At 34.2% G+C, this 19,622-nt stretch overlaps 1 protein-coding gene across 2 annotated transcripts in view; it reads right to left on the reverse strand.

The window, feature by feature from the left end:
• LOC123529499 (neuroglobin-like) overlaps nt 1-13,537 on the reverse strand; it is a 50,494-nt gene extending 36,957 nt beyond the window's left edge. Inside the window, exons 1-2 of one of the 2 annotated variants that reach the window (XM_045309872.2) lie at nt 13,405-13,537; nt 10,994-11,322 (exon numbers count right to left, since the gene is read on the reverse strand). In XM_045309872.2, the coding sequence (XP_045165807.1) occupies nt 10,994-11,172 (179 nt within the window). In that variant the 5' untranslated portion in view covers nt 11,173-11,322; nt 13,405-13,537. Of the gene's footprint in view, nt 1-10,993; nt 11,323-13,399 lie in introns of both variants that reach the window. The other variant, XM_045309863.2, reaches the window with a different exon arrangement.
• Between the last annotated feature and the right edge of the window lie 6,085 nt (nt 13,538-19,622).

The raw sequence follows: 19,622 nt of genomic DNA on the forward strand, positions 1-19,622 counted from the left end.
TGAAAATTGGTCAGAATGTTCATCTTGATAATATCTAGGTCAAGTTTGAAACTGGGTTACGTGCCTACAAAAACTAGGTCAATAGGTCAAATAATAAAAAAAACCTTGTGACCTCTCTACAGGCCATATCTTTCATGGGATCTGTATGAAAGCTGATCTGAAAATTTATCTTGATGACGTCTAGGTCAAGTTTGAAACTGGGTCAGCTGCAGTCAAAAACTAGGTCAGTAGGTCTAAAAATTGAAAAACCTTTTGACCTCTCTAAAGGCCATATTTTTCAATGGATCTTCATGAAAATTGGTCTGTATGTTCACCTTGATAATAACTAGATAAAATTCGAAAGTGGGTCACGTGCGGTCAAAAACAAGGTCAGTAGTATAAAAATAGAAAAACCTTGCGACATCTCTGGAGGCCATATTTTTCATGAGATCTTCATGAAAATTGGTGAGAATGTTCAACTTGATGATATCTAGGTCAAGTTCAAAACTGGGTCACATGCCTTCAAAAACTAGGTCATTAGGACAAATAATAGAAAAACCTTGTGACCTCTCTAGAGGCCATATTTTTCAATGGATCTTCATGAAAATTGGTCAGAATTTTTATCCTGATATCTAGGTCAAGTTCTAAACTGGGTCACATGAGCTCAAAAACTAGGTCACTATGTCAAATAATAGAAAAAAACGACATCATACTCAGTTCAAAACTGGGTCATTTGGGGACAGGTGAGCGATTCAGGACCATTATGGTCCTCTTGTTGATTAAGTAAAATGGTTGACAGTATTTTTGTAGACATTAGACTACGCCACGACATGTCAGACATTTTAACCATATACCAAACATATCAATATGAGAAGGCTTACTGATAATTCCGTATCCGCTTTCTGAAAGTTCTGCCCGGCTTATTTCAATAGACGCCGTCCTCCATTGAAACATTCTATTACTTCCAGTTAACGGTGATGGTACTCATGCATAGCAAACATGGTGATGGTACTCATGCATAGCAAACATGGTGAGTTTTTAAAACAACTGAACACAATTCTTTACAGATACTATTACAACCGCCGCAAAGAAACTAGGTTAGCCTACGTGTTTCTTTGTATTAGACATGGCGAGGATTATATATATTATAAATAGATTATAAAGATAATTGATCTTTTTCAATATAATATTGAAAGCGAAATGAAATCTGCCTGTTTAGGCCATACCAAATTGGTTAATAGTTCTTAGGAAAATTTTCAAAAAAAAAAAAAAAAAAAAAAATAGGAGCGAGCGAGCGAATTTTTTTCCCCCCTCAATTTTGAATTTTTCAGAGGCGGGTAGATTTTACACGGAACGAGCGGGTATTTTTTCCCAGCTTGGACCCTAAAAGGAGGCATAACCAGTTATGATTATACATGAAGTTAACATTTCTTTAAGAATAACACAGAAATCAAACATTTAGTGTGACTAACACAGTAGATAGCTTTTCTATATGTTTTAAAGACTACATGAATGGTTTTGCAAATAAATTCTTGCCAGAACTCACTGAATCAGTTTGTTTTTATTTTGTATTTATAATTACTAAGGGATGAGTGTCTTATTTTTAATTTTGATTGTTCTACATTAATCTGAAGGCGTGCCCATTTATCGGTAGAGGATGGTGAGGAATATTTAAGACAAAACGGACACCTAAGTGGAATAACATATCTTCTGAAATCCAGTTAGATGGCTTCGACAAATGAGCAACTTTTTGCCCCTAGTTAAACTCCAAACGGTAGAGGTGAGGGGAAAGTAATAAATCACTTGACCAATGAGACTAAACGGAGCTGGGCACACAAATGCTTCAACATTGCTCGAATCCCATTGGAATAATTTCTGAACAGATCAGGATAGCTTAAGCTTTTGTGGTAGAGGTTCATTTCAGTCAAAAATGACAACAGACGGACAAAAAATGATCCCAATATGGCCACTCTTAAAAGTGTTATATGTTGTGCTTTGTTTGAGCAAGAAATTTTGAGCTGGGAAGGTCTGTTTTTTCAGTTTCTTTCTTTCAATCAGTTTCTTTCTTTCAATCAATTCACAGCCAATTAATATACAAACAGGGAAAATTGGGGTTACAATACGACAGCAATTATCTTTATATCTACACTACTTATTTGAAAAGCTAAACATTTTTCTAAATTGAATATATGCATTTTGATAGAATATCTGACCAATCGTAGAACGTGCCTACTTCATCACCTAGGCCAAGTGTGGCATTAGCACAGACACTCCAGATTTAAAACAAATGATGAACAACATCATAATTCAAGTGTATTCGCTAAGAGCCATATTTTGGGTCCCGTGCGATTGGAAAAAAAGATTAATGGCGACATATACCAATCTGTTCCGTAATGTCTGAAGTTCATTCTAAGCCATGTCGCCAGTGTGAATTCTGCGACTGGACCGAATTATGACGTCATCAAAATGGCGGCCAGTTTTTAAAAATTAAATATATCATCATCTTCAAATGATTGACAAAGTTGTTTGTTTTTGGTGCTGAAAGTGAAGGTTTTTGTAGTTTACATCGTACACATACATAATTATTTAGTATTATGTAAGGAACGTCATTTATACAATATTAAATATATATTATGCCAAAATTTCATATTTGAATATATGAACAATTATCGCATATCATTTATGGTATTATAAAATAACCATGTTTGTGAGTATGAAAGGTAGTGTGTAAGGTTTAAATACATGCACTACATACTAATTAATGTGTAAGTAAACACAGAATGAACATATTACGTTACCAAAATTCTCGAAGTTTGTTTGAAACAAATGGTTGTTACTTATTTATTTGTGATTGCAGTATACACAGTTAGTTTATATATTTAGTCTAGGTAAAGATGTTTAATGAGGATTTTATAAATTTAGATCAATATGCAATGAAATATTTATGTAAATGGTGAGCAAAGTACATCTTTAAAGGGACGTGAAATAAAGGAAAAGCTTTGCTGAAGTAATTTCTATGCTGCATTGTAATTAAAATTAATGTAAATAAAAAAATAGAAACCTGTTGATAATTATCTAATAGTAATTATCTTACATTATTGAAAACAGTAATAATAGAGTAGAGAAACTTATAACCAAACGCACAGTCACCTCGCAGGGACTTGTACACACGACCCTTCAAAAATGTATGTTAATATACTGTAATATAATTCTACATGTATCTTTCTGAATGAGTGAACTCTTTTCTTTCTAGTGACCTCTTGTCGTGCTATTTAGCACAGCTACACAAAACTATAGAATAAAAGATTAATTTATCTTTCACATTTAATAAGTTACTTTCTGCTTTTCGTTATTCATACATATATCTTCACTATAGACCCATTCAAATTGATGTGTCGTCGCAAAACCCTTTTACCATGAAATATCACTTCCGTAAAATATACACAGTAAAACTGACATGATGTCTGTGGAGCATTTGCAATCATTTCAGAAATGTTTAAGCCGCTGTATGAAACACGTCAATAATTTTTTTTCTAAATTTTTTTTTGACAATGTTTTAACATAATGTTAACATATGTTCGTTAATATATTCTCTGTATTGTTTTAAATATTATTGTTTTATACCTGTAAATATGTATCAAAATGTCTGATCAAAACAACACTTAGCTCCAGTGGCACAACTTTGCACGATATGGAAGCTATGTACGGGTATATAAACACATGGTGGTAAAATGTGCCTTAGCGCTTATACAACATTCTTTTCTACCATTTGAGAATGCATTTAATATGATATCTCTGACATAGACTGACTTTGCATCTTGCTTAAGAGATTGTGATAGAGCCGCATCAGTAGGGACACAGTGGATCGCGCTAAAATCAGATACGAATACGAAACGATTATTGTTGTTAAAGCCATAGACAAATGTGACTGAAAGTAAACAAACGCCCCTAGTAGTAACTAGAAGTGTTATAATGATTCTTTTAGCAAACAAGAGCACCGCAATGCAGAGCAATATACGCCCGATGTATGACATGTGACCCCTAAGTGTGACCTTGACCTTGAAGTCAGCCATCCGAAACATGCACTCTGCATATTGTCTAGATATGGTGAACATTTGTGCCAAGTGTCTTTAAAATCCTTCAAGCAGTTCAAGAGTTACAGAGCTGGCACGAAACAAAGAGCCATATTTGTGAATATTTGTGTTAAGTTTCTTCGAAATCCTTCAAAGGGTTCAAGAGTTACAAAGCTGACACGGATTTGCTTACGGGCAGACGAACATCGTCGTCATAATATAAAACGCCCCCTTCGGGCGTAGAGAAAGTTTGTTTGTTTTCTGTCAAGACAGGCAATCGCAAATATTAGTTGTTGAAAGAGGCCAATGCTCTGTGGGTGAAAAATTACACACGGCAATCAAAAGGTCTTACAATATTTCAAATACGTCTATACATTCGGCAATAAGCACAATCAAATACATCGAAATTTAGTTTTTGGACAGAAATGTTAATATACAAGAGCTTTCCTCTACGGCTAAATTCTTTAGGGAACAATGATACTTATTCATCAGGCTGGTACTTACAGGACCAGTAACAGTTACTGCTGATAATCAAGATCTTATTTGAAAGTCCCTACCTATTTCATTGCATGTTATCGACGTTGGTTGATTCTGGGTCCTTCCGCGGAAAGCAAAAATGACACTTTAAACATGCCAAGGACATTGTTATGTGCTCGACCCTTACATCTACGCTTATATGCGCAAACCTACTGCAACTTTTCGTGGTTATAACTAATAATATTTACAGGTTGCAGCCGGTAAATTATACATTAAACATCAAGAAGTATAGAACTAAAATACTTCTTAAACGGGTTAATATATATTTATGTAAACTACTCTTAGCCCATTAGACCCAGATAGTTAATAATAATAATAATATAACACAACCGTTCTCTTATTATGTTGTCTATATTCTATGAAACTTTGTGAATGGTCGCCATATGTTCTTTGCTGTTGACAATTGTGAATTCAAGAAAGACACTTTTGATAGCTACAACTCTGTCGTAGAACTGTTATGAAAATTCTCAAAAAACGTTATTATATGGTGTGCCAGCCCTTGACAATTGATACAATTATTAAAGAACTTTCAGGAGTTCTCAGAATGTCAGACGATGGCAAATGTTTCATCACCCAATCGTGATACGCATCATGAAAAGTTTCCTTCTAAGAAAATGGGCTAAAATGACCGACATATTCTAAAATGAAGGTAACAATCCAAACTATGGACTATGGAAAGTTTATTGTTTAAAGACTTCATTATTGTTAAATAAAGTTTTGAGATCCTATGGAAACTATTAATCATACTTTTTGAAAGGCTTCTATCAAAATAAATCATATCCATCGGGAAAGAAACGATAGAAGAAAGGTAGGAATTCTCATCATTGCATTTAATTAAGTGCGAATGTTAAAAGTCATTGTTGAGTTCAACACGATACGGATGATGGGTCAGCAAATTGGTACAATGTTCATGTGTAACAGAGACGTAAAGCACACATAAACAGCTACAGCACTATTAAAATATGATGATGTTCGTATATTTTGATGGTATAGCACATACCAAACAAATATATTCAACAAGAAAATAATCTGTTGAAATAAAGTGGGTGGGGTACGGTATATTTTTATTATATCACATTATTTAATTGTTTATATACTTCAATAGTGTTATTGCATTGACAACAAATATTCTAGGATGGAAAACCAGAGATAATAAGATGAAGATTTGCTGTGTAACATAAATAAATAATGAATTACGCAAAGTTATATTTACAAACTTGGCCACCATTTTGATGACGTCATAGATCGGTCCAGTCGACATGTCTTTTTGTGACATTCAGACATGGTCTAACAGTTTGGTATATGTCGCCATTAATCTTTTTTCCGATCGCACGGAATCCCCGTTCTAAATACACTATTCCTGACTTTTTGAGTTTGAGTCATCAGCTGCATGTATTACGAACGCATGAATTCCGATCAGTATCACCTTGACGCATTAAAACAGATATAAAACCTGTTTTGCCGTTATCATTCCGGTCCGCGTAATCGGAAAAAAAAATTCGGAGATTTTTACGTACGTGCGGGCGGGTGATTTATTCTTTTTCTCGGGAATGAAATCATTGATGCGGTAGTTCCGACGAACGACATATCAATTTGGTATGGCCTTATACTTGTAGACAGATACATGTGTGTTCATATGCAAAGCAGCTGTTACCGGGGTCATTCAGTGAGTAAATGCACAGCTGCCTTAGGTCTACTTTTTTATATTATTTATACCTCTAAATCGAATATATATTACAGTAATGTTGTACATTGATAAGCCGATCAAAGATGAAACTAGTTTGGAACTTTTTCTTTATTGAATTCTGATAAAAAAAAAAGCATGTGCAGCCGTTTTACTCATTTGAGATATACTTTTCATAATGATATGAGCCGCGCCATGTGAAAACCAACATAGTGGCTTTGCGACCAGCATGGATCCAGACCAGCCTGCGCTACCTCGCAGTCTAGTCAGGATCCATGCTGTTCGCTTTCAAAGCCTATTGCAATGAGAGAAACCATTAGCGAACGGCATGGATCCTGGCTAGACTGCGCGGATGCGCAGGCTGGTCTGGATCAATGCTGGTCGCAAAGCCACTATGTTGGTTTTCTCATGGCGCGGCTCATATAAGGATTATAGGAGACGGCGTAACTGTGCATACTAACATTGACAATTAATCAGTTTTTACATTTTTCTGCAGGTATTGCACTGAGTTTAAGATAGGACTTTTAATTCCTTTAGATATGTCTCAGTGTTTTATGTATGGTCCTTATTTTCAGAAGAAAAATAATAATTGGAGAAATATACGCTACCTAGGCTAGTAATTTATAAACATGTGTTTGTACATTTTCTGAACAAGAATGTGTTGCCTAATTTAAATCACTGTTTCAACACTGCCAAATGTTTTCCATTGTTCTACACAGTTTGTCTTGCAAGAAAATCATATGTGGCTGCCTTGATAACCCAATATTATTATGAAAGTGTTTTTGTCTGTTTAAAATTAATGCATAAGCTATTTCATAGAATAGCCTGCATTTACATCAAAGGAAACTATATAAAACCGAGTGCATTATCAAGCAACAGCACGTTTCAACAGCAACAGCTGTAATTACAGTAATTTATTTTACAAGCGATTTATCAAATTTGCACCCTGAGAGAATAATCAATTTGGAAACGCGAGAAACAAATGTTTTGAAAATATCAATTATTGACAAATGGCATGAGATAATGATTTTCTAGAAAGAAAAAAAAACTGTATAAATATTCATCAGAAGTAGCGCTTAAAGCATGTCTTGAAGCGTGTCTTATCATAATCACCACTGCGACTATATCAAATAAAGAAGGAAATGAACTAGAACGCCCCTATTCTTTTCATCTACCAAATCCGTCTCGTGAATTCCGGTCATAGTTTACATTGATCCAGATATATATCTTTAATTATGCTCGAGTTCTAAAGATGGATGGCTGTGTCTGACATTCAAAGAGAAATGAAGGAAAAATCTTGTTAAAGAAAGTAGTGGATGAAACAATAGCTCAAACATTGAATTATTGTGTTCTTGAAATATAGGACTTGCATTATATATTTTTCACATAAAAAGTATGATTAATGATGTTTCTTATTGAAAAGAATTATACTTCGCAATGTAAACTTGTAAACTGTTTTCCTGCAAAGTTTTACATCTTCCTTCTTAGAGTTTTTTATTCTACTTTCTACAGACAAAATCCTAGAGCGGCTAAAAAACTAAAAACAGGAGGATAGCTGACTCGAGTAAGTATAAATTAGTCCGCTTAGCGAGCCAAATAAGAAATATCTTAAAAAAGATGTCGGGGCAATTTGGAGCATGTACGTTGCAATGTGCATAGCATAACAAACCACCACTTTTTCTGACAATAAACAACGTAAATGAAAAAAAGCATATCTCTATATTGCCCTCTGTCCCTGCACGTTTTGATGAAACCTTTTATGAAAATTCAAGATAATCCATAGAAAGTACATGGTGAATTTAGCATGACAAAGGTTGTTGGTATAAATCATATGACTTTGTCATTGTGGTGTTGTGGTGTAAAGCGTTAGAAAAGCTATTGCGTAGTTCGCAATATTTTCAATATATGAGCCATGGCATGGGAAAACCAACATAGTGGGTATGCGACCAGCATGGATCCAGACCAGCCTGCGCATCCGCGCAGTCTGGTCAGGATCCATGCTGTTCGCTAATAGTTTCTCCAATTCCAATAGGCTTTAAAAGCGAACAGCATGGAGCCTGACCAGACTGCGCGGATGCGCAGGCTGGTCTGGATCCATGCTGGTCGCATACCCACTATGTTGGTTTTCCCATGGCACGGCTCATATATATAAATTGTGAAAAGCAAAAAAGATTTTAAGATCTAAAATGTTCGGTATCAACGAATTCTTAATCAATCAGGCATCCTTATTTAAAGGCATTACATATTTCTATTTGATGTATGATCACACAGGCTTATTGTTAATTTAGCCTCCTTCAAGGGTTAATCCAGACACGTTGCAGCCTCACGGGGAAATGTGTTTTATTTCAAAAACATACGCTACATCTACTCAAGAGATACGTGATGTCGGATTTAGACGACTTATGAAAATCTCTGGTAAGTTATAAATAAATAGACGTAAGTATTGAAAATGTACACCACGTTTAGCCAAATAGTTGTTATAATCACTGATACAATGTACTGACTGCCTGTGCCGTTATGTATCATCAGTTTGTTGGTATATATGAACACTTCCACGCTTTGATTCTGCGACTCCTGGGAATTTAAACTAACACTAGTTTTGTTGTAAATATTCCCTTCAGGAATATATTTGTTGATTTTTATCCCATGCCAGTATAGTTTACACATAATATTTGCTGTGTTTAACGTCACACGGATACAATTATGAGTCATTTTGGTGACTCTCCATATTTTTATGGTGGAGGAAGACCCCAGGAGTGAGGCTGAGGGGAGGGGAATACAGTTTACGACTCCCCTGTGTGATACTACACGACATCTATACAATTTCAGAAACAGACTATACCTTCAGTCAAATAGTATTGCATGAATGCAATTACCTCGTTTTCAAATACTACTCCTACATTTACAGTGATTTACAAAAAGTTAGAAATATTCTTTTTAAAACGGTTAAAAGTCAAAGTGCCACTGTCTTGTATTTACATAATATCAGATACTAATGTTATGTAATTATCGTTACATTTCAACAATGGGTAATATAACAAAGTCATCACGACTTCCTTACGTAAAAAAAAATCTCTGGAGATCATCAAAGACGTCATTACGCTCAGCCGAACCAATCATGACTAAAGGTATGATGACGAGTTCGGCACTATATATACACGACTGCTTCAAATACGAAAAATAAAAATAAAGATACTTTTACTTTTACGCAGAATGCACATCGTGAAATTTTTGAAAACGATTCATGCAGCAAAAATCACCACGGCATTTTCCTGTTACCTAATACATTCTGTTTGGTCATTTATTAAGATCATAAAGCAATTTAGTGCTCTGTGAACACTTAATAAATGGATTAATGCCAGATAAAGCATTAAATGGCACCTGGATATGTTATTATTTTACCAAACGCATGCATTATTAAACACTTAGCAACCGCTAACCACTCTTAATACATTAATCGCTGATACAGTGAAAACGCAATTACGATCTGGTTGCCAATAATCTCAAAAACCTTCAAAGATGTTGAATTCAGAATCTGTCATATATTTACGTACGAGGTTATCACCAAGACAGGTTCATTTCACACAAATAGTCCACATTTAATACACTTATGAGATCTCAAGCTTTGGATATATCTATGCAATAAAACATTTTTACAGAGATGTACTCATTCACACATACACCTTTTTGCGTATTTGTTTTCTCGGGGGATGCGGGGGAGGCACGGTGCTGAGGGAGCGGTTTGGGTGCGGAGATACCTTTTTCTATTTGATCTTTGTGCTTGTTAGTTCTGGGCAATACTAGTTCAACCTCAGCAGCGATTTCTTCTATGTCTAGAAAGAAAGTGGTAGGTCAAGCGTCAAGAGTTGTGCACTGGAATTGTAAGGGACGTACATGAATCATCACCGACGTGTCTTAACTACAGTTAATTGTTTATGTTATGAAAATACCTTTTGATAACAAACAGTCAACCCAAATGAAACCCTAACTGGTGTATTTATAGGTATGAGAAAAACAGATTTGTTCCCATTAAACATAGAAAAGGTTAATTCAAGAGCGAGACAAAACACGAAGGAAGACGCTATAACTTAAAAATAAATTATTCCTTCTTTTCAGTTTGTTTCTGTTCTTCTAATCTCAACACACTGAAATAATCATGCTGATGTTGTTTTTTTTTCTTGTATATACCAGCTTCTAACGTATCTGAGGACTTGGAGTTAATTGCGCTATATAATCAATATTGCTTCCATTACTCTCTAACCAAACGTGTTTTCCTAAATAATAAATGATGGGCGTCTTAGATCAATCGTGTTAATGACAAAGGAAAAACATTAGTGTTTTGCGCGTTTTGTTATTGATTATTTAGTTGACCTCAAAAATTAAATCATATATGGCGGAACGTCAATCACCGCCCCTTTTAATAAATTGTGTCACTTTGTGCTTAAGATCAAAGTATTTCCTTTTTTTAAATATAATTCATGTCAAGTTCCTTTAGTTTCCTTTTATAAATAAATAAATCAAAGGTTTTGAGTGCGTTTGGTAGTTTCTTAGTTATGTCTAGTTTCCCTGTATACTCTCTATATTGATTGGTATGAAACAACTTTTGTTTAATAAATATTATTCAATTCTCAGCAGGCATGGATTATACCATTGCATGATTTCAACGTTAGTTCATCTAAAATCAAAATAAATTAAAAATATATATATAATGAATACATACCTCACAAACATTTCCACTCCAGTTGATGCCATATTCCTTTTAATTCCTTTCCACGATTTCTTCAGTTTAAACACTTGTCTCGCATTCAGCGGTAATCGCGGGTCTGTAGGGGCTGGGGGAGCGGGTTCGGGTAGTATTCCATCAGCCATTTCATCATTTCCTAATCCACGTTCATGCATAATTTTGTAAACACACGGTTCAATAATGTAAAGCCTCACTCTGATCACTCGGCTATCTCCGCCGGTTGACTGTCACACACGTTTGGAAAATAAAAGAATCCGTTGGAGCGCTGATTAAGTATTGATCCAGGAATATTTTCCTTGTTTTCTCTGGAAAGCAACAGATAGGAGAAGAAAATACGATATTAGTAGGATAGGCTGCTTACAGAATAACGCTTCACTTACTGTACTATCGATGTTCTCATGATGGGTTGCTATTTGTTGTAATAACAGCGGCGTTATATTATTGGGACTCGCTGTCCCGGCGGATTGATCACCCGATAGAAACGTCAGCTTAAATAGCCAGAAATATTTTATATCCATTTTCTCTAAGAAACCGTCAGAAAAAGTGTGATAGGATCATTTACATGTGCTTTATAATTAATGCATATATTGTAGACGTTAAAAGGTTTTCACTGTTTGCAGTCTTGCCCTTTTCCGATAGAACTGGTATTCCTAGATCGGAAATTATGAAAAATAGTCTATTAGATAGGATTTCGCATTTAATTACAAACCTCACGAACGAAGTTTAGCAGCCAAAACAATAGTTCTACAGACAAATGGGGAACATGATATATAGTACTTCTTACTGTTATCATGTGGTTATCGAAAATAGAACAGGCAATCACCCCGTCCCTGAAACGCACACGGTCACTTTTAATTTAAAGGGTTTTTTGTTGACAGTATAAGACTAAATAAACAATTTACCTCCTTGTTTAGAAAATTAGACCTGTAAGCGTCTAGATAATAATATAACAAATTAAAGACATTCAAAGCTTATTGATATTCTAGATAGACAAAGGGCAAATGTATTGCTCAAGAAATAGAAATTACAATTTTAGAACCTCCGTATTCCATTAGGTACGAGGTGTTTAAAGTCAGTAACCGGCCACATCCTTAAAACAGATATCCAATTAATGATGTATATTTACTTTTTGTTCGCAGTAACCAGAAAGTTAATGAAGATTTACAGGAGCGGAACAACTGCGTAACTTCTGTGTGCCAAGGCTGGATGGATTATCTTTCTTATAGACCAAATAAAACGGCTGGCAAATTCTGTAATTAAATAAGAAATGACTTCCGAATGTCATAGGCATTTCTTTTATTAAGGAATATGTGAATCGAATGGGATGGATGTTAAATCGAGCAATTTTGATGAGTTGTTGGAAGGAACGCTATGTACTGTCGAATTTCACACTATTTCATTTCAGTAATATATAGTTACAAAGTTTTTAAAGAGTCTACATGATTCTAACGTGACCTTCCACTAGATATGAACATACCAATCTTACCATGTTATAAAATACTGTCTTTTTTCACATCACGAAGATATAAACGATTATAAACGGACTACTATTTTGGTAATCCGTATTCATAAATAGAATGCGACAGGATCAACCTAAAATAGTTTTGGTTACCTCCCGCGGTCCATGTAATTAAAGGCTTGGTCGGCAGCTTTTGTATTTGCTAAAATTTATTTTTGTTAACATACTTTTACATGTGTGATATAAAACCAGGCAAATCCTCCTAAATATTTGTAACATCACCTATTCAACTTTCTCATCGGTATTCAGTATAACAATTTTGACCAGCTAGTAACAAAACTTAAGTGAGAATCAGAACCAAGTAGACAACAGGACGGGAAACAAAGAATATTTCATATTTGTCACAGTGTATTTAAGGATATAGTGATTCAGCTATGGTTAGGCTACCTTATGTGTTTTGAAAAGCATTAATAATGCTATGGAATTAGAGGCTCATACTTTAGCTTTAATGCAAAAATATAGAGTTCGAACAACATTCAATTGATCCCTGTTTCGATCGTAAAATGTATTTTCGTAGCCGCAAATCCTGGTTTAAATGTTGTGCGGATGTAGACCATTAACATAATTTTCAATGAAAAATGCTTCTCGGATTGTATGAGTGGTAGAGGTATTTCATTAAATATTATGACTTTCGATATTGAAATAATATTATTAGTTTGTGCACATCTAAAAGGAAGAACAATAAATCGTATAGTGTACATAAACTTTTTACAATATCATTGTATATTCTAACAGACAACATTTCCCTAAATTTTAAATACTTTATGCGTTTCACTTTTTAAGTAACAACTTTTGAGCGAATATTATATAGATTTTCAGAGCATATAGCTGTAATTAATTTCATTTGACGTCAACAAGCATACCTTACACGTGTGTTAGCTCCAGTATTAGTCAATTATCCCAACATGTTACACAGTATTGTTGATTTAGCTGTCACTATAGCAGCATCTGTTTATGTGTACATACCAGATATATACAATACAAACTACTGATGTGTAGATATGTATACAATTAATTACATCTAAAGCCTCATCGGATGTTGTTAAGAGGTTAATACAGTTGAAATCACTTTGATACGTTAACTATTAGACACTTGATTAAACGATCTAACATTTTTAATACGGCTTCAGTGCTATTTGGTTCTAAATACAAGCTAATTTTACTTTTGTAAATGTTACAAGATCTAATATTTATGATTTTGTGGTATTTGTTTTCTCTGAATAACCTTGTGCATTGACGAATTATAATGTTGTATACAAATTGTGAAAAAAAATAACAATACTTTTATCAAAAAGTAAATCAATCTTTACTTTTAAACAGGGTCTTCCGCATCACAGGAACATGTCAATTTACAAATCTCCACAAAGTTGAAAATACTATATAAGATACAGATAAGCGGCATTTTTATTGCTGAGATTAATGGCAGAAAACAGTGCCTGCTTCAGAAGCTTTTTCTATGTAAGTATAACCGATAAGGTAGTATTTACTGTCATTTTCCCAGCAGTGTGTCGCTTCATGTTCGAATCAAGCATAGTTATATTTACTATATATTCTATATAGACACTGGCCACTATTGCAATTTTGCCTGCATTGCAAACATCACTCAACACATGGGGTTGACTAAAATTACTAAAATTATAAACAAACTTAATACAAAAAAGGCTACAGGGGTTGATAAAATATCGGCTAAAATTCTGAAACTAGGAAAAGAATCTCTTGTACCCTTTTATACTGACTTGGTAAATATTTCAATTTCCACAAAGGTTTTTCCAGACAGGTTAAAAGAGGCCCAGGTAACGCCAATTTTTAAAAAGAATGACCCTTTCAGTAAACCAAACTACAGGCCAGTCAGTACCCTGCCAAACCCGTCTAAAATTTATGAAAAGGTATTATCAGATCAACTTACCTCTTATTTTGAAAATATTTTTGATGATTTTTTATGTGCGTTCAGAAAGGGTCATGGCTGCCAAACAACTTTATTAAGGTTATTAGAGGAGTGGAAATGTGCACTGGACTCAAATCACTATGTCGCAGCTGAGTAAAGCCTTTGATTGTTTACCATATCCAATTTTATTAGAAAAACTTCAGAGTTATGGTCTTTCAGAAAATTCGGTTAAACTTTTGTCAAGCTACCTGTCCTCACGTAAACAACAAATTAAAATAAATGATATTGTCAGATTTTGGGCAAATATAGAGAAAGGAGTTCCCCATGGTTCCATATTAGGGCCTCTCCTCTTTAACATTTTTATTAATGATATTTCTTTACTTTATCGAAAAAAAGCACCCTTTATAACTCTGCTGACGATAATACACTCTCCTTCTGTTCACCAAATTTTGATCTCTTAATGACAACATTACAATCAGAAAGTGAAATACTTATACATTGGTTTAGAATAAATTGTATGCAGGCAAATCCAGACAAATTTCAGGCTATAGCAGTTGGCAAAAAACTAAAGATAAATCAGCAAAATTCAACATAGGTAGTACTGTAATAAATTGTGAGAAAGAGGTAAAATTATTAGGAGTTGACATAGACTTTAATTTAAAGCTTGATAACCATATAAAAATATTTGTGCTAAGGCAGCAAAACAACTTAATGTATTAAAAAGGATTGGAAAAAACTTAGGTAAATTAAATAGACTTACAATTTTTCATACTCTCATATTATCAAATTTTAATTTTTGTCCTTTGTCTTGGCATTTTTGTTCTGTAAAGAATACCAGAAAAATAGAAAAGATCCAGGAAAGAGCTCTCAGATATGTTTATAATGACTACAGTAGTGTTCCTATGATGAATTGTTAAACTTAGCCAAATTACCATCATTACATGTAAGACGTTTAAGAACAATGGCAATTGAAACATATAAGATATTAAAAAAATTTGGCACCTCCATTATTGTCCAACCTTATTAATAAAAAAAGATTCTAACTATAACTTTAGTTATTCAAATATTCTTCAGGTACCACAAGTCAGAACTTCAAATTTCGGTAAGAACTCCTTCAGATATGCTGCACCTGTTCTGCGGAATTCCCTTCCTGAAAGCTACAGAAATGCTGTAAATTTCAGTCAGTTTAAAAATCAGATCTCTTCTTGGAATGGAAATGATTGTAAATGTTCTTTGTGCAAAACTTGAATCCTCTAATAGTCGCATCTTTTTATATACCCATAGAACAGGTTAGCAGCATACTTGATGATGTACATGTTTTCCTGAGTGACATTATGTATTTAATTTTGCCCTGTATTTTTTAGTTTTGCTTGCATGCAGTTGTATATTATTTATTTTTCCCGCAGTTGTGCTTTCTTGATTTTCATCATGCAGTAGTATTATTTTCTTATTTTTGCCTTGTCTTTCAGTTATGTCTTGCATGCAGTTGTATTTGCTTGTTTTTCCTGCAGTTATGCTTTCTTGAATTTTCTTGCTATCATGTAGTAGTTGCTGTTCAGTTCACCTCATGTCTGATCCTAAGATGATAACTTCCTTTAGCTTTCTTTTAAATTATGCATCTTTGTGCTTGTTTTGATGGCTTCACTTTTTCGGCGACGCCGTCTAAATTCGTTTTCGTTACCTATGCCACGTGACTTCAGTTAGCAAATCAAACTACTTGATAACGCATTATAGATAACTTATCAAAATGGAAGATTTATGCAACACTCTGCCTGATTGGACGAGAGTGTCAATTTCTTTCACTCTGTTGATTGTGCTACGCTGAGTGAAATGTAGACAAAGCGTTTATCCTAAACGACGCTGTTCACAGTTTTAAAGCTAAATTTGGCTCAGTATATTTAGCAAGAATATTGATATATCTCAAAATGATAAGTAAGTTTAATAAATATGATAAAAACCTGTTCAAATACCAACATATATCAAATTAAAGAAAGAGCTGAATACGGTCTGCGTATCACATGAATAAGGGTGTGATAAGAGTCTGTTATGTAGAGAAGTGCTTTTTAAAAGATTTTCCTTGTTACAATTGTCGTCTGTATATGAAAAGGTTTCTTGCTTTTGTGACTTTTTCAGATTGCATATTAAAATGAGTACTTGTTTGCTTTGATATATTTGTTATAAATTATTTAACTGATTGATTATATATGAATATCTTTCTTTAGTATGGTATGCAAATATTGAACTCAGTTGAAATCTGTTTTATTATATATATGCTATATAATGACTGAATCTCATTACACTGAAATGAAGGTACGCTGCATACAGTTTATCTATGTGATATGACTACGGTCAAACTTTGCTTATGGAACAGAAATATTGAAATAATTACAATTGTATGTTTTGCTTGACCTTCATTTTTTTATAGGGGTGACGTCATTGTCCAAAGATTCATGAATAGCGAATATGCATTTGTTAAAGCGGGATCAGTTGGCCTATTTTAGAAATAAATAAAAATAATAAATAAAAAAAAATCCTTTAATTGATTTTTTCTTATGTATTCTAATCAAACTTGATTTGTAGCATCTTTATTAGGCCCGCAGCCAACTTTGTTCAGCTGGGACATTTAACCCCTTTTAGGGGCTGCTAGAGCTAAAACTAGAAATGCCTTTATACAGCGTCTCATGAACAGCTTGGTGGATCTTTGTCATACTTGGTCTGGAGCATCATTATAAGGTCCTCTTCCAAATTTATTTATATAGGAACTTGGGCCCTATTAGGGACCACTATAGCTAAAAGTAGATATGCCTTTCTTCTCATTAACCACTAAAATGAAATGGATTTTTATCAAACTTGATGTGAGGTATCTTGCTATTTTGTTACAAATGGGGATAGGGACCAATTTAGCTAAAAATATAAACACGTTTAATGACCTCTTCTCATGAACCGCTTCGTGAATCTTCATCAAACTACTGTTGTAATTATTCGTCTAAGGATAAACGAAACAAAATTGCAACCCTACGAAACCTTTGCAAAAAATTAAAAGAGAACCATTTAAATTGTTAAAGTGCGGTGTTTAGTTTTGCAAAATGTTAGATGAAAGATGAATGTTAGATGAAAAATTCATAAACTTCTTTTCTTATTACAATTCGCCGACCATCATTTTTAAAGATATTTCTTGTTTACATTTATTTTCTTATGGCAGTTTTTTTAGGTCACCGACCTAGAAGCTGCTGCTACATGGTTTTTAAATCTATTACATAGTCTTAAATATACTGTATTACATGGTTGTTAAATCTAAAATCTATCAGTAACACATTCAAAATGCTGCCATGTCATTTTTATGTTTCTTTTCATGTGCTAATATGTATGGTTTGTTTTATATACTAGATCTCCCTGATTATGCAATGTTATTATAATGTTCTGTCTTTGTGCTAGATGTAATTTTTAGGTTAATTTGCAACAATAATAATTTTAATGCTCATATGTTTTTTACCATGTCCTTCTTTTGCTGTTTTACTTTTGTTCCTTATAAATTTGTTAACATATAGTCGGTTCAAAAGCACCTAGATGTTGTTTTGTTACTTGTCTTGCCGACTCAAAATAAAATTTATCTTATCTTATCTTTGACTGGCTAACTAGTTTTTTTCTGGATTATATACAAGTACTTACCTGTTCTCCGCAAGTAACTGCCAACTTCTCCATATTAATCTGAAAAAAAAAAATGAATCGTCACGGAGAACATACGCCTCACCCGGGGATTGAACCCACGACCCTGCGATCCGTAATGCGCTCTCCCTAGCGGGCGGACTAATACGGTAAGTATACATCTATGGCTTTATATTTTCGATTATTTATCTTTTCTTAGCCTACGGTCTTGTGTAGCTCCTTTACAGTGAGAATGTTATTATAATATTTCTGTTAACCGCTGTAAAACACAAAATGATACGTTTCATCTTTGTATAAATTCGGGGCCTTATCAAATGAATTAGTTACTTATATGCACACATGATTCTTAGAATAGCTTTGATAATCTACCTGCAAGATCATATCAAACATTTGTCTAATTTTCTTATGCTAGCAGGCATATTCGGGTCAGTGGGACAATTCTTTTCCTAAATTTTACTATCATTTTTCCCAACAGTGTGCCGCTTCATGTTCAAATCAAGCTTAAGACCATAGTTATATTTACTGTATATTCTATATAGTCACTGGCCACTATTGCAATTTTGCCTGCATTGCAAACATCACTGACCACATGGGGTTGACTGGTTCTTTTTCCACCATCTTGAGCCAGATCACATGCATACGAAGAATACTCTCTAAATGGTCGCAAACATGCAAACATTGGCCCTATCAGAAAGTCATGTTAAGCATACTCTGACATTCTCAGTCTGTCAAATTGTACATGTACTCAAAACTCTATAGTAAACAAAGTATTGAATTCCCTATACTTCATTTAAAATTGGTATCTGCATTATACCCGACTGAGCTACTTGCCATATACATACTGGGCAGCTGAAACGAAAGAGATGCTAATATTTACGTGTCAAATAATGTCCAAGTGATATAACTGTTGTTATTATGTTTTGTTTGTTTGTTTGTTTTGGGTTTAACGCCGTTTTTCAACAGTATTTCAGTCATGTAACGGCGGGCAGTTAACCTAACCAGTGTTCCTGGATTCTGTACCAGTACAAACCTGTTCTCCGCAAGTAACTGCCAACTTCCCAACATGAATCAGAGGTGGAGGACTAATGATTTCAGACACAATGTCGTTTATCAAATAGTCACGGAGAACATACGCCCCGCCCGAGGATCGAACTCACGACCCCGCGATCCGTAGACCGACGCTCTACCTACTGAGCTAAGTGTTATTATGTTATTTATTAAGAAAAAATACTAAGAGACCCTTTAAACAGGACCGATTTACAATTTTCAGTATGGAAGGAACATACTTTTGGTGTTGACTCGCGTCATTGGTGTTTCTATCTAAATGAAGCCTTTGTTCCAAATAAATTTGATAAGTTCTGAAAGGTCATACTTCTTTTAACGTTAACATCACTTTTACATGACCACGTGAAAATAAATCGGACAGCTATCTAATTACATATACACAGTTGCCCATATATAATAACAAAATCTGTAAAACTGAACAAACATTTATATATTTGTCAATCATTAACGTCAGTTGGTGCAATATTTCA

The sequence above is a fragment of the Mercenaria mercenaria genome, chromosome 1 (genome assembly GCF_021730395.1).
Source record: "Mercenaria mercenaria strain notata chromosome 1, MADL_Memer_1, whole genome shotgun sequence".
NCBI lineage: Eukaryota > Metazoa > Mollusca > Bivalvia > Venerida > Veneridae > Mercenaria > Mercenaria mercenaria.